Below are 17,073 nucleotides of genomic sequence, written 5' to 3' on the forward strand. Positions count from 1 at the left end.
GAAAGGCACACACCTGTCTACATATAAGGAGCACAAACGAGGCATTAAGTCGAAGAAAATTGTCGACCTCTGAGGCGGGATTGTCTCGAGGCACACATCCGAGGAAGGATACAGAAAAATATCTGCTGCCTTAAAGGTCCCAATGAGCACAGTGGATTCCATCATCCGAAAATAGAGCTGTCCGATAATGGCTTTTTTGCCGATATCCGATATTGCCCAACTCTTAATTACCGATTCCGATATCAACCGATACCGATATATACAGTCGTGGAATTAACACATTATTACGCCTAATTTTGTTGTGATGCTCCGCTGGATGCATTAAACAATGTAACAAGGTTTTCCAAAATAAATCAACTCAAGTTATGGGAAAAAAATGCCAACATGGCACTGCCATATTTATTATTGAAGTCACAAAGTGCATTATTTTTTTTAACATGCCTCAACACAGCAGCTTGGAATTTGGGACATCCGGAGGTTGAGGTAGCGGGGGGTGTATATTGTAGCGTCCCGGAAGAGTTAGTGCTGCAAGGGGTTCCGGGTATTTGTTCTGTTGTGTTTATGTTGTGTTACGGTGCGGACGTTCTCCCGAAATGTGTTTGTCATTCTTGTTTGGTGTGGGTTCACAGTGTGGCGCATATTTGTAACAGTGTTAAAGTTGTTTATACGGCCACCCTCAGTGTGACCTGTATGGCTGTTGACCAAGTATGGCTTGCATTCATTCACTTGTGTGTGTGAAAAGCCGTAGATATTATGTGATTGGGCCGGCACGCAAAGGCAGTACCTTTAAGGTTTATTGGCGCTCTGTACTTCTCCTTACGTCCGTGTACCACTCCGTACAGCAGCGTTTTAAAAAGTCATACATTTTACTTTTTGAAACCGATACAGACAATTTCCGATATTACATTTTAAAGCATTTATCGGCCGATAATATCGGCAGTCCGATATTATCGGACATCTCAATGCGAAAATGTAAGAAGTTTGAAATGGCTAGAAATCTTCCTAAAGCTCTAAACTCAGCGATTGGGGGAGAAGGGCCCTTTTCAGGGAGATGATCAAGAACCCAATGGTCACTCTGTCAGAGCTAGAGCATTCCTCTGAGGAGAGAAGAGAAGTACAACCATCTCTGAAACAATCCACCAATCAGGCCTGTATGGTAGCGCGGCGAGACGGAAGCCATTCCTTACTAAAAATAAATCATTAAAAAAAAGCACATGGCAGCCCGCCTGGAGTTTGCCCAAATGCACCTGAAAGACACTGAAACAATTTTTAAAAAATCTCTGGTCTGATGAGACAAAAATGTAACTCTTTGGCTTGGATGTGATGGAGATGTGTTGTACATGAATGCTACTGCTGGTTGTCTCCACAAGCTGGATAGTGTGTACCACGGTGCACTGAGATTTATCCCCTTACTCACCATTGCGTATTATACTCAATGGTTAACTGGACATCTTTATGTGCTCGACGCCTCAATCATTGGTAGGGATGATGTTTGATAAGAAATTATCGAGTTCTAGCCCATTATCGAATCCTCTTATCGAACCGATTCCTTATCGATTCTCTTATCGAATCCAGAAAGGTTGTTGTATATGGAAAAAAACACAATATTTGGTTTAACAAAAGCTCACTTTTATTTTATAAGAAAAAAATGAAATAAAATAAATAAATATTGACTGTTACCCCCCTAAAAAAAATAAAAAAATATAAAAATTGACTGTTAACCAAAGTATATTAAGTGGGATTTTTCAGAAAAACAAATATATACAGTAACACAAAAACAACCTGTCTCTGTGATCACTATAGGTGAATAGCCATGCCTGGAGGCGTTTTTTAGGGTCCATTATTTTTGCTGCTTGTGTGACAGGAAATGACGTAGCTCAGTCATTAGACTGAGCTACGTCATTTCCTGTGATGTCCCACAGGGCATTTCTTGTGGGACGGGATTCGTTCCCAGGGATTCCAATAAAGAACCAACTCTTTTTCTTTACTATAGTGGCCTCGATAATGGGAACCGATTCTCAAAAAGGGATTAGAGTCCATGGAATCGGTTCTTTTCTTATCGAACGGTTCTTTTCTTATCGAACAACCGGGAGAACCGGTTTCGAACATCATCCCTAATCATTGGTATGTTTTCATCTACAAAACCATTCTGGGTATCACTCCATCTTATCTGTCTTGTCTTTTAACAAAGAAACAAGGAAGTCACAATCTTCGTTCAATGAATGTTCTGCAATTTGTCGTCCCCAAAGTAAGAACTGAACTGGGCAAGAAAGCATTTAGGTTTTCAGCAGCGAAGGCTTGGAATAACCTACAATCGAATATTAAACTTCAAACCCTTGTTACGTTGAATGAGTTTAAAGCTTCTGTGAAAGGACTGCAGTCTACCTTGTCCGTATGCACATGTGTTATGTGAGCAAGTTTTAATGTCGTAAATGTGATGTTTTATGTATTTGTTTACTGTTTTTAATGTAACCTTGCTGCTGCCCTCTTGGCCAGGTCTCCCTTGGAAAAGAGATCTTTGATCTCAATGGGATTTTACCTGGTTAAATAAAGGCTAATAATAATAATTGGATGCTAGGCTTAATGTTTGGAAGAAACCAGGCACCGCTCATCACCAGGCCAATACCATCCCTACAGTGATGTGTGGTGGCAGCATTAAGCAGAGGGGATCTATTTTAGCGGCAGGAACTGGTAGACTAGTAAGGATAGAGGGAAAGATTAATGCAGTAAGGTATGAGACATCCTAAATGAAAACCTGCTCCAGAGTGCTTTTCAATCTTTCAGCAGGACAAGGACCCTAAGCACAGAGCAAAGATATTAAAATAATTGGTTCAGGACAACTCTGTAAAAGACCTTGAGTGGCCCGGCTAAAACTCTGACTTGAATCCGATTGAACATCTCTGGAGGAATCTGAAAATGGCTGTGCACCAACGCTTCCCATCGGACCAGATGGAGCTTGAGAGTTTCTGCGAAGAGGAGTGGGCAAAACTGCTCAAAGAGAGGTTTGCTTGTAGCATCGTATTCAAAAATACTGAGGCTGTAATGGCTACTAAAAATGCATCAATGAAGTATTGCACAAAAGCTGTGAATACTTATGTACATATGATTTAGGTTTTTTTTATTTTTAATTAGAGATGTCCGATAATATCGGACTGGCGATATTATCGGCCGGTAAATGCTTTAAAATGTAATATCGGAAATTATCTGTATCGGTTTCAAAAAGTAAAATGTATGACTTTTTAAAACGCCGCTGTGTACACGGACGTAGGGAGAAGTACAGAGCGCCAATAAACCTTAAAGGCACTGCCTTTGCGTGCCGGCCCAGTCGCATAATATCTACGGCTTTTCACACACACAAGTGAATGCCAAGCATACTTGGTCAACAGCCGTACAGGTCACACTGAGGGTGACCGTATAAACAACTTTAACACTGTTACAAATATGCGCCACACTGTGAACCCACACCAAACAAGAATGACAAACACGTTTCGGGAGAACATCATTGAAGGGGTCAGGTAGGAATGATACTCGAAACCGGTTTTCCCGGTTGTTTGATAAGAAAAGAACCGAGTCCTCGGACTCGAATCCCTTTCTGAGAACCAGTACCCGTTTTCGAGACCACTATAGTAAAGAAAAAGAGTTGGTTCTTTATTCGAATCCCTCGGAACGGATCCCGTCCCGACCAGAAATGCTCCGTGGGACATCACAAGAAATGACGTCACGTAGCTCAGTCATTAGGCGCAGATAGCGAAAGCAGGAAAAAAATGGACGGGAAAAAGCGCTCCAAGGTGTAATAAAGTTCAAAACAAAAGGTATAATCCAATGAATAACTTTACTGAGAGATTTGAGCAGGGTACAAACACATGACGAACACTTTTACGACCAACCTGAAACATAGCAACCAGGCTAGCAACGCACCTCCTTTACGGCAGCTGTCGCAACGTTCTTAAAGCAACCGCAGCACATACATATATATACAACACATCTCCCTTTTTTAACTTTTGTTTTTCTTTCCTTGTAAACAAAATCACACTGTATATGTGTTGTCTGTCTAATTATAAATAATGCAGACGAGGCGTGTTGGCTGAGTTCTTGACGTTTACTTTCACAGCGTGCTCATAACATAACCTCATTCTTAGCTGCCGGGTGACGAGCAACAACACTTTTCGGGGCTACCGCGCATGCTCGTCACTCCCGTTGCATGCTGGGTAGTGTAATTGTTATATTCCCTAGCTCATAACACCTTTCCCCCTATAAAGAAATAATGTTAACTCAATAAAGTGTACCGTATTTTCCGCACCATAAGGCGCCCCGTGTTATTAACCGCACGTTTAATGAACGGAATATTTCAAAACTTTGTTTACCTATTAGCCGCCCCGTGCTATTAGCCGCACCTACGCTACGCTAAAGGGAATGTCAACAAAACAGTCACATAGGTCAGTCAAACTTTAATAATATATTACAAACCAGCGTTCTAACAACTCTGTTCACTCCCAAAATGTAATGTACAAATGTGCAATCACAAAAATAGTAACACTCAAAATAGTGCAGAGCAATAGCAACATCAATAACTCAACGTTGCTCATACGTTAGTGTCACACGACACACAAAATAAACATTTAAAGCTCACTTTCTGAAGTTATTACTCATCCACAAATCCCTCGAATTATTCTTCTTCGGTGTGCTTCACTTGTTTTTTGACACCATCTGTGATGTGGACGCGCATGCAGTCGTAGATCAACAGGAACGGTGCTGCGTGAAAAAAGTCACCCGGTGTCTTCGCGTAAACGTCTATCAACCACTCGCTCATTTTTTCTTCAGCCATCCATCCCTTCGTAGGTAGCTTTTATGATGACGCCGGCTGGAAAGTTCTCTTTTGGCAAGGTCTTCCTTTTGAATATCACCGTGGGTGAAAGTTTCTGGCCGTTAGCATGGCAAGCTAGAACCACAGTAGGACGACTTCTCATTCCCTGTGGTGCGAATATTCACCGTACGTGTTCCCGTTGTATCCACAGTGCGGTTCACATGAACATCAAAAGTCAGTGGAACCTTGTACGCGTGTCTCTTAGTAGGAGACATTTTGTTGTCTTTACAGAAATACACAAATGAAATGAAACGTAATATCCGCGCGCTTCTTCTTCTACGGGGGCGGGTGCTCACCTTGGCGGTTGCTTACCGTAGAAGAAGAAGCGCTTCCTCTTTTACGGGGAAAAAAGATGGCGGCTGTTTACCGTAGTTGCGAGACCTAAACTTTATGAAAATAAATATAAATATTAATCCATATATAAGGCGCACCGGGTTATTAGCCGCACTGTCTGCTTTTGAGAAAAATTGTGGTTTTTAGGTGCGGCTTATGGTGCGGAAAATACGGTATTTCTTTTTTTAGCTTCAACTTTTCATTTTTTAGCATTGTAACTAGGGATGTCCGATAATGGCTTTTTGCCGATATCCGATATTGTCCAACTCTTTAATTACCGATACCGATATCAACCGATACCGTTATCAACCGATATATGCAGTCGTGGAATTAACACATTATTATGCCTAATTTGGACAACCATGTATGGTGAAGATAAGGTACTTTTAAAAAATAATAATAAAATAAGATAACTAAATTAAAAACATTTTGTTGAATAAAAAAGAAAGTAAAACAATATAAAAACAGTTACATAGAAACTAGTAATTAATGAAAATGAGTAAAATTAAGTGTTAAAGGTTAGTACTATTAGTAGACCAGCAGCACGCACAATCATGTGTGCTTACGGACTGTATCCCTTGCAGACTGTATTGATATATATTGATATATAATGTAGGAACCAGAATATTGATAACAGAAAGAAATGGGGGGAGGGAGGTTTTTTGTATCTTGTGTTTTTTATGTTGATTTAATAAAAATTTAAAAAAAAAAAAAAAAACGATACAGATAATAAAAAAACAGATACCGATAATTTCCGATATTACATTTTAACACATTTATCGGCCGATAATATCGGACATCCCTAATTGTAACCACATTTGCAAACAACTTTTCTCTTCATAGAATTTTCTTTCAATAAAGAAATAAAGTGCAAAAATGTCAAAGCATCATAACAAACAGTTATGTCAAATAGCAGCAGAAGTGCACTTTTTGGAGAGCTGTATTATTTTCAGTTTTGTGCCCAAGGGACTGATTTTATTTAACACTATATTATTATTTAGACACCTATAGTGATCACAGAGACAGGTTGTTTTTGTGTTACTGTATATATTTGTTTTTCTGAAAAATCCCACTTAATATACTTTGGGTAACAACAGTCAATATTTATTTATTTTATTTTATTTTTTTAGGGGGGTAACAGTCCATTTTTATTTATTTATTAGATTAAATTGTTTTCTTATATAATAAAAGTGAGCTTTTGTTAAACCAAATATTGTGTGTTTTTTTCCCATATACAACAACCTATCTGGACTCGATAAGAGAATCGATAAGGAATCGGTCCGATAAGAGGATTCGATAATAGGCTCGAACTCGATAATTTCTTATCAAACATCATCCCTACACTGAGGGCGACCGTATAAACAACTTTAACACTGTTACAAATATGCGCCACACTGTGAACCCACACCAAACAAGAATGACAAACACATTTCGGGAGAACATCCGCACCGTAACACAACATAAACACAACAGAACAAATACCCAGAACCCCTTGCAGCACTAACTCTTCCGGGACGCTACAATACACACCCCCCCGCTACCGCCTACTGTTTAATAAATACAGTTTTGGTCAATTGACTTAGTTGTGATTTCCCTCTCTGCATGAAAGTTTAAAATGAGCATATATTAATGCAGTATACTGCATCATACTGCTGTGATTATATGCATCAAGTGTTCATTCAAGGCTAAGGCAAAATATCGATATATTGATCGTGTATCGTGACATGGCCTAAAAATATCGAGATATTAAAAAAAGGCCATATCGCCCAGCCCGGGGGTCGGCAACCCGCGGCTCTAGAGCCGCATGCGGCTCTTTAGCGCCGCCCTAGTGGCTCTCTGGAGATTTTTCAAAAATGTATGAAGAATGGAAAAAGATGAGGGGGAAAAAAATCAATTTTTTTGTTTTAGTATGGTTTCTGTAGGAGGACAAACATGACACAAACCTCCGTAATTGTTATAAATCACACTGTTTATATTAAATATGCTTCACTGATTCAAGTATTTGGCGAGCGCTGTTTTGTCCTACTTATTTTGGCGGTCCTTGAACTCACCGTATAGTCTGTTTACATGCATAACTTTCTCCGACTTTCTAGGACGTGTTTTATGCCACTTCTTTTTCTGTCTCATTTTGTCCACCACACTTTTAACGTTGTACATGAGTGCACAAAGGTGAGTTTTGTTGATGTTATTGACTTGTGTGAAGTGCTAATCAGACATATTTGGTCACTGCATGACTGCAAGCTAATCGATGCTAACATGCTATTTAGGCTAGCTATATGTACATATTGCATCATTATGCCTAATTTGTAGCTATATTTGAGCTCATTTAGTTTCCTTTAAGTCCTCTTAATTAAATTTATATCTCATGACACATGTAATATGGCTTTTAATTTTTTGCGGCTCCAGACAGATTTGTTTTTGTTTTTTTTGGTCCAATATGGCTCTTTCAACATTTTGGGTTGCCGACCCCTGGCCCAGCCCTATGTGCAATGATTCATGCTGATAGCCGGTAGGTTTAATATTGGTATCGGGACACCCGTAGTTTACTGTATCCTCTAAAATGGGCCCAATGAACTAGTGTGAGCCGCAGCAGCACTACCTAGTGGCCTGGGGCAAACACACGAGCACTTTTCATTTGTTGGGTGGTCTATGTATTAGAAGGCGACTGCTTGGTCGCTGTCCCACAGTTTATTAGGCAGAAGCCAACACTTAAAGCTGGATGTTATACAGCCCTATTGGACGGCCATAAAGCGATGGCGGCTCAGTAAAGCAGTGTCGTCCTTGTAGTTGCATTCACCCTTGAAATATAAAGAAACTTAACAGGTCCTTTTTCAGGATGCGACCGTGACGCAGTAACCAAACAACTTTAATCACGTTGTGCTCATCAGGATGTCTCAGGACCACCTGCCAGATGAGGGCACTCACCTGTGATCCGGTTGTGGCGTCCTCGGGCTTCTTGTCGTCTCTTATGTGAAGGAAACGGGGGAACCTGAGAGAGATGCCCTTCACCGGATCCACCTGGCAAGCAGACAAGACTCTAAAACCGCTGATGATGAGTAACACAAAGACTATAGCTAATTGATTGACAAACAGTGGAGACAAAGCTAACCATTCCCATGGCGGCCTTGTAGATGGGCGACAGGGACAGGTCGGCACACTTCACCTCCCACACCTGTACTGCATCCAGCCACACGTCAGGTTCGGCTGATTGGTCGAAGCGGTAGTAGGCTCGGGGCTTAGGTAGGATGTGTTCCTGATGTAGACACAGAAAATGTAGTCTAACTCACAGGACTGACATCTATATGTCGTGGTGTGTTGGGGGTGAAGGACATAATATACACAAACAAATATGTTTAAAAAGGTGTGCTGTCAAAGTGAGTGAAAGACCAATAAAGTTCCTTGAGTCCATAAACTACCCTTCAACAACAGTAATTACTAAATTGGCGGGTGGCTACGGCTTTCATTTTGTGACAGATTAATATAGTGGATGACGAGGGGTTGCTGGAAATAGATGCATGCTTTGACTATGGAGACTGAGTAGTGGTACTTGGCTGACACTGCCACACACTCAGCTGAACTGGAGAAGTTGCCGGAGCGCTGTCTGTATTTTTTTGTCATTTATAGTAGGGTTTTTTTTAAGTTAGCATGTGTCAGATGGAGTAGGCGTGTGTGAAAGAGTATGTTTGTTGTGTAACTGTTAGTCTGAGTTTGTCTGTAAAAGCATAATGTGTAATAAAATATTTGCATCAAGCAAACATTGTCTATATTGTACAGTCAAATGTTGATGGTATGAAAAACTTGGGAAAAAAAGGATTAATTGCAATATATCACAACTACGGAGAAGATGTAATTCATCGTGATTAGGGCTGCAACGATTCATCGGTTTGAAAAAAGCATCTACCGTATTTTTCGGATTATAAATCGCAGTTTTTTTTCATAGTTTGGCGATTTATACTTTGGGGCAGGGGTGGGCAATTAATTTTTACCGGGGGCCGCATGAGCAACCCGAGCACTGTTGGCGGGCCACATCGACAATATTTCAATTAAATTTTGCTCAATATTATTTTTGATGTATACCGTAAGATAAATAATAATAATAATAGTAATACTTCAACATAGTGTGTGTAACAGCATTCCATGACTAATATAAATAAATTAACATTAATAATAAATGACAGTAAAATAAGCACACGTATGACTGAGGAGTCATAGTGTAACTTTCTGTGGTGTTTGAGTTGTCCGACTTTTTGTGTGGCCATAAACGCACCAGTGGTTTAGTGCTATGCGTGTTGGTGACAGATGACAAGTTGGTTTTGGCCTGGTTTGTACGGCAGAAAATGACTAGTTTTTCGAGATAGAATTGTTTTACTCATGTTTTTGGTGTGGTTATGTCCGAATATAAACAGTTTTGCTCAATAAAGTGATGGATATAATTCCTGTCCTCGAAGCATCTCGATAGACGTTACAATAATTGAACGGTGTTCAATTGAACGGTGTTGACGAACACCGTTAGGGCCGCTTGTTGTCACTGTCACTCAAAGTTGCATTGCAAAATTACATAGAATAAATATGTTTATTTTGTTTAGAATTCAGATGGGATTTGATTTGGTGCGCGGCATATATTTGCTGCGCGCAGCAGACGCTTGAGCAGTGCGCAATTGCGCAGGCGCGCACCTTAGAGGGAACGTTGCTTGGCAGTCCATGTCTTGTTGAAAACACGCCATTCTTCATCAACTTTTCTCTTTTTAGCGTCTCGGGTGTAAACCGTGCATCACTTGTCGCTGCATGTGCACCTTCACTCGCAGGTTACACACGGACACACGCCCATAAATAATACTTTTCAAAATAAAAGCAGCACAGTTGTATTGCGCGCACGACATAGATGTTTTTTCAACTTTATTTTGTTATTTTATGATTGCAGCTGTTCACATTCACGCACACGCATACGTCCACACGGAAGTAATACAAATAACGATTTTCAAAACAAAAGCAGCACCGTTGTATTGCACACTCGACATAGATACTTTTTAAAATGTATTTTGTAATTTATAATTGGCCTCACGCGGGCCGGACAGGGACGCACAAAGGGCCGGATGCGGCCCGCAGAATGCCCAGGTCTGCTCTGGGGCGATTTATGTGTGAAATTATTAACAGATTACGTAAAATATCAAATAATATTATTCATCTCATTCACGTAAGAGACTAGGCGTATATCAGCAATCGTCACACACACACACACGTCAACCAATAAAAATTTGGCGGGGGCGGGTCATGGCAGAAGTGCATTGTGGAAAAAAAAGATGCTAGCTGCTACTACTTCCGTACCTATGAAAATCGGTCATTTCAACATTGGCGGTAACTTATAAAAACTGAGAAGGGCTGAACAAAAATGGCACCGAAAAGGAAATCATATATACTGCAGGTTACAAGCTGGAAGTAGTGAAATATGCAGCAGAAAATGGCAATCGTCATATAACGTACACTTATTCAGCCTGTTGTTCACTATTTTTTATTTATTTTAAATTGCCTTTATGATAAGATGATAAATGGGTTATACTTGTATAGCGCTTTTCTACCTTCAAGGTACTCAAAGCGCTTTGACACTATTTCCACATTCACCCATTCACACACACATTCACACACTGATGGCGGGAGCTGCCATGCAAGGCGCTAACCAGCAGCCATCAGGAGCAACGGTGACGTGTCTTGCCCAAGGACACAACGGACGTGACTAGGATGGTAGAAGGTGGGGATTGAACCCCAGTAACCAGCAACCCTCCGATTGCTGGCCCGGCCACTCTACCAACTTCGCCACGCCGTCTTTCAAATGTCTATTCTTGGTGTTGGATTTTATCAAATAAATTTCCCCCAAAAATGCGACTTATACTCTAGTGCGACTTATACCGTATTTTTCGGACTATAAGTCGCAGCTTTTTTCACATTTTTTTTCAAAGCGACTAATAATGAAATAAATATGTCATTGATATTGTTACACCACCATCCTTTTGTCTGGTTATGAGTGTCATAAAAAGGAAATTATTCAGTAGTATTAAAATAATATAAGTGTCAGCATTGGTGTGACCAATAGTGTCACTGTAACTACCGTATTTTTCGGACTATAAGTCACAGTTTTTTTCATAGTTTGGCCGGGGGTGCGACTTACAACAGAAAGTAACGGGATATTAAAAGTAAATTATCAAGTAGGTTAATAATAGTTTTGGCTGCATTATATACTATACAGATTTCAGGCCATATCGCCCAACCCTAATAAAACACTAATAAAATCAATAGGATTCATGCAGTACCGTATTTTTCGGATTATAAATCGCTCCGGAGTATAAATCGCTCCGGAGTATAAATCGCACCGGCCGAAAATGCACAATAAAGAAGGAAAAAAACATATATACCGTATTTTTCGGACTATAAGTCCCAGTTTTTTTATACTCAGGAGCGACTTATGTGTGAAATTATTTACACATTACCGTAAAATATCAAATAATATTATTTAGCTCATTCACGTAAGAGACAAGACGTATAAGATTTCATGGGATTTAGCGATTAGGAGTGACAGATTGTTTGGTAAACGTATAGCATGTTCTATATGTTATAGTTATTTGAATGACTCTTACCATAATATGTTACGTTAACATACCAGGCACGTTCTCAGTTGGTTATTTATGCCTCATATAACGTACACTTATTCAGCCTGTTGTTCACTATTCTTTATTTATTTTAAATTGCCTTTCAAATGTCTATTCTTGGTGTTGGGTTTTATCAAAGAAATTTCCCCCAAAAATGCGACTTATATATGTTTTTTTCCTTCTTTATTATGCAATTTCGGCCTGTGCGACTTATACTCCGGAGCGACTTATACTCCGAAAAATACGGTATATGTATTTTTCCTTCTCTATCATGCATTTTCGGCCGGTGCGACTTATACTCCGGAGCGACTTATAACCCGAAAAATACGGTATTTGTATTTTGTTGCTTCGATGATCCGTTTAATGACTAAAATATGTGGACATTGTCTTGCTTCTGCACACATGTGAGCAGTGCAGCTATTAGTGATGGAGCTTGAGCTGTCGGTGGTGTGGACTGTGTGCGCGTGCGTGCATGTGTGTGTGGGAGCGGGTGCTATAACCAGATGTAGCTCAGAAATGCAACGACTAAGTGGAAGATAGAGAAGAGCACAGAACATGAGAGACAGGTGTTGCGATCATTTAAAAGTGAGTAAGACAGACATCGTGGCGAAATGTTTGCACTGTCAAACAGCTGGTATGTCACAAAAGCAGTACACAGCGTCTCCCATAAACTGCCAAGATACCTGTGGCGGTGGGGGCGTGGCTATGGGCGTGGTCATCATGACATCATCAAGTAATTTGCATAATTTACTACAATGATATGATTTTCTCTAAAAAGGCTCAAAAAATGTATACTTACTAATTAATAATAACAGTTTTGTTTTAAACGTCCATCCATCCATTTTATATTATGAATACACAAAAGATAACTACTACAGTATCAAATTAGTATTAGTATCTGAAGCACCGTCTCAACGTGTGTTTATTGACAACAGGGTTATAACCTGGACACGTTAGCTCGTCGGTATGGTAACAGGTGACTGTTACTGCGTGCGTCTGCGTGCTTACCAGAATTCATCTTGCATATTTAAGAGCAGCAATCAAGCAAAATTTATTTTTACTTAGGTAGCTAACATATGCTTGACTTACATGAGTATTTTATGTTAAAAGGAGCAATATGTAATAATGTGGCCAGAAATGGTACTATAATCACGATCAAAATTCTGTAGTCCCCTCCTTCTCTCCCTGACTGGGGTTGCCAGATACGCAGCCGAATCCAGCTCGATCGTCTGGGTTACCCCAAGGAACTTTAAACTTCCACTGCCTCTTAGTAAGGGTTGAGATGCTGGGACCATAATAGCTGAATAGACAAGCGTTTTGTCAGTAACAAATCTCTAACCAACACATTTTATACAGAAATTGGGCTACTTTCAGGAAGAAGTACATCATGCCTGCATACAATATCACAACAAATGACAATCTTATGGTTATTGTCAGTACTATCAGTAAACAAAGACTAAAACTAACTACAACCAACGCTAGCACTGGTTATACTGGTGAAAATAGGTAGAGCATGCCTAGCAGCCTAATGTACGCCCACAACTAAAGAGAAGACATTTTACCAAGGTAAAATTTGGCTGTCTCCATACGTTTCACATTGCTTCTTTTTTTTTTTTTTTTAAATGTAAGTAATATATAGTGATGCTCCCGTAAAAGTACAATTTCAATAGTACAGTATGTGCATTAGTAAGAGAAAAGAGTAAAGGTTATTTTAAAAATCCTTGTTTATTTCAACTATTTTCCCGAAAAGTTGTATTGAGGCTATAAAGTGTTTATTTCGATTAATCAATTAATTAATTAACAAATTAATCAATAGATTACGCGATGACTGAAGTAATCAATACCTGCAGACCTAATTGTAGTTAAATATTGAATTGCATTTGCAGTCCTGTTAAAAATACAAACTTACTTCTATTGCTTGTTGTTAATTTCACAAGCTTAGGATTGTTTTAAACAGGACCCGCTGCTCATTGAGAAGAGTAATACAAGCTTACATGTTGAAGACTAAAAAGACAACAAAAAGTCATTAGATTTGTATGTTTTTATAATAAGTGTATGTACAGGTATCAAAATACTAGCCCAGGGGTCGGTAACCCGCGGCTCCGGAGCCGCATGCGGCTCTTTGACCACTCAGATGCGGCTCAGCTGCATACTTGCCGACCCCCCCAATCTTCCCAGGAGACTTCTGGATCTCAGTGCCTCTCTTAGTTAACTCCCAGGGTAAATATAATCCTATTTTCACTCTGATTACTAAATTAAGGGCGTGCCCTGAATGCACTGCAGTAAAGTAATTGTCATCTATAGCATTTACAAACAGCGTGCCAGCCCGGCCACATGTTGTATATAGCTTTTACTTGCACACGTAGGAGACAGCAAAGCATACTTAGTCATCAGCCACACAGCTTACACTGCGCCACACTGTGAACCCACAGCAAAAAAGAATGAAAAACACATTTCTGGAGAACATCCCACCGTAACACAACATAAACACAACACAACCAATACCCAGAATCCCATGCAGCCCTAACTCTTCCGGTCTAGATTATACACCCCCGCTACCACCAAACTCTTCCGGTCTAGATTATACACCCCCGCTACCACCAAACCCCCCCACACATCAACCGTCGGTTGAGCGGAAGAGTTAGTGCTGCATGGGATTCTGGGTATTTGTTGTGTTGTGTTTATGTTGTGTTACAGTGCAGATGTTCTCCAGAAATGTGTTTGTCATTCTTTTTTGGTGTGGGTTCAAAGTGTGGCGCATATTTGTAACGTAACAGTGTTAAAGTTTTTTTTTTACGGCCACCGTCAGTGTAAGCTGTGTGGCTGCTGACCTAGTACGCCAGCTGAAGCTGCATTCTACATGTGGTCGAGCAGGTACACTGTTTGAGCAGGCTGTAGAGGGCGCCAAAAGCAGTGCCATCACGTCCTGATATCCGGGAGTCTCCCGGAAATAATGAGAGGATTTGCAAGCATGACGCTATCAAGCGCCATTCATTCAAAACTCGCGGGCCGCCCTAATATCAAATTTACATATTAAAGTGCGTGCCGGTGCGTGTGTCTGAGACCCCTGGTTAACATAGCACAAAGCAATTTAAGCTTTGTATGCGGTGTTTTTTTTTAATTTTTTTTGTGGCTCCCATTATTTTCTTTAATTTGTGAAACTTGCCAAAATGGCTCTTTGAGTGGTAAAGGTCGCCGACCCCTGTACTAGCCAAATAAGGTCACAAGATCACTGAATTGACAAAACTGTGCCCTCCTGCTACATCTTGTAAAATGGTAAATGGGTTGTACTTGTGTAGCGCTTTTCTACCTTTTTAAGGAACTCAAAGCGCTTTGACACTATTTCCACATAAACCCATTCACACACGTACACACACATTCACACACTGATGGTGGGGGCTGCCATGCACGGCGCTAACCAGGCCCATCAGGAGCAAGGGTGAAGTGTCTTGCTCAAGGACACAACGGACGTGACTAGGATGGTAGAAGGTGGAGATTGAACCAGTAACCCTCAGATTGCTGGCACGGCCACTCTCCCAACTTCGCCACGCCGTCCGCCGTCTTGTTTGCAACTTGCTCAAAGTTACATTTTCCAAACCACAATATACCACCACCGGATAGCTTATGTTGCTATTAGTGGTTTAACAAAGCAGATTTCATAAATAAATGTCTACGCATGCCCACCCACAGGATAAACATTTGCAAAAGCATTTAAAAGACGGCTGCAAGGGCCGCCGAGCAGCATCAAAACAGGTGAGCGAGACATGAATCACTCCTAACACGGCCCTTGCATGTGGCGATGTTGTTTTTCACTGTGCATGTTCGTATCCTGAAGGTCTGAACTAGAAAGAGGGTGAGTCAAATTGATCAAACGCAAGTGTGCTTTAGGAATCGACAGTACCTCACCGTGACAAACAGCAGTTTTGAGAAGCAACTCACGATTCAATTCCATTAGGATTCTTGGGATTTAATTTAGAATCTATACTCAATTCAACCCGATTCTGACAGTATATCATTTGGTATTAAAATTATACTAATACTAATTCAAAAGGTCCTCTTTAGGGCTACTGACACATTACATCTACATCTGACCACAGAACTTTCCTCCAGAAGGTCTTATCTTTGTCCATGTGATGCCAGATGAAACAAACATGTCGCTGTTTGGCCACAATACTCAGCAATATGTTTGGAGGAGAAAATGTGAGGCCTTTAATCCCAGGATCACTAACCCTATCGTCAAGCATGGTGGTGGTAGTATTATGCACTGGGCCTGTTTTGCTGCCAATGGAACTGCTGCTTTACAGAGAGTAAATGGGACAATGAAAAAGGAGGATTACCTCCAAATTCTTCAGGACAAGCTAAAATCATCAGCCCGGAGGTTGGGTCTTGGGCGCAGTTGGGTGTTCCAACAGGACAATGACCCCAAACACACATCAAAAGTGGTAAAGGAATGGCTAAATCAGGCTAGAATTAAGGTTTTAGAATGGCCTTCCCAAAGTCCTGACTTAAACGTGTGGACAATGCTGAAGAAACAAGTCCATGTCACAAAACCAACAAATTTAGCTGAACTGCACCAATTTTGTCAAGAATAGAATAGAATTTGAAAATCCAAGAAAATATTTTAAAGACTTGGTCTTCACTTGTTTAAATAAATTCATTATTTTTTTTTACTTTGCTTCTTATAACTTTCAGAAAGACAAATTTAGAGAAAAAAATACAACCTTAAAAATGATTTTAGGATTTTTAAACACATATACCTTTTTACCTTTTAAATTCCTTTCTCTTCTTTCCTGACAATTTAAATCAATTTTCAAGTAAATGTATTTTTTTTATTGTAAAGAATAATAAATAAATTGTAATTTAATTCTTCATTTTAGCTTCTGTTTTTTCGACGAAGAACATTTGTGAAATATTTCTTCAAACTTATTATGATTAAAATTCAAAAAAATTATTCTGGCAAATCTAGAAAATCCGTAGAATCAAATTTAAATCTTATTTCAAAGTCTTTTGTATCTATTTTAAAATTTTTGTTCTGGAAAATCTAGAAGAAATAATGATTTGTCTTTGTTAGAAATATAGCTTGGTCCAATTTGTTATATATTCTAACAAAGTGTAGATTGGATTTTAACCTATTTAAAACATGTCATCAAAATTCTAAAATTAATCTTAATCAGGAAAAATTGCTAATGATGTTCCATAAATTATTTTTTTAAGTTTTTCTCTTCTTTTTTTCGG

At 39.7% G+C, this 17,073-nt stretch overlaps 1 protein-coding gene across 2 annotated transcripts in view; it reads right to left on the reverse strand.

Moving 5' to 3' along the window:
* lig1 (ligase I, DNA, ATP-dependent) overlaps positions 1-17,073 on the reverse strand; it is a 109,486-nt gene that overhangs the window by 3,325 nt on the left and 89,088 nt on the right. For both annotated transcript variants that reach the window (XM_062023164.1, XM_062023163.1), the window contains exons 25-26: positions 8,307-8,450; positions 8,123-8,215 (exon numbers count right to left, since the gene is read on the reverse strand). In XM_062023164.1, the coding sequence (XP_061879148.1) occupies positions 8,123-8,215; positions 8,307-8,450 (237 nt within the window). The remainder of the gene's footprint in view (positions 1-8,122; positions 8,216-8,306; positions 8,451-17,073) is intronic.

This window comes from Entelurus aequoreus, linkage group LG16 (assembly GCF_033978785.1).
Source record: "Entelurus aequoreus isolate RoL-2023_Sb linkage group LG16, RoL_Eaeq_v1.1, whole genome shotgun sequence".
Taxonomy (NCBI): Eukaryota; Metazoa; Chordata; class Actinopteri; order Syngnathiformes; family Syngnathidae; genus Entelurus; species Entelurus aequoreus.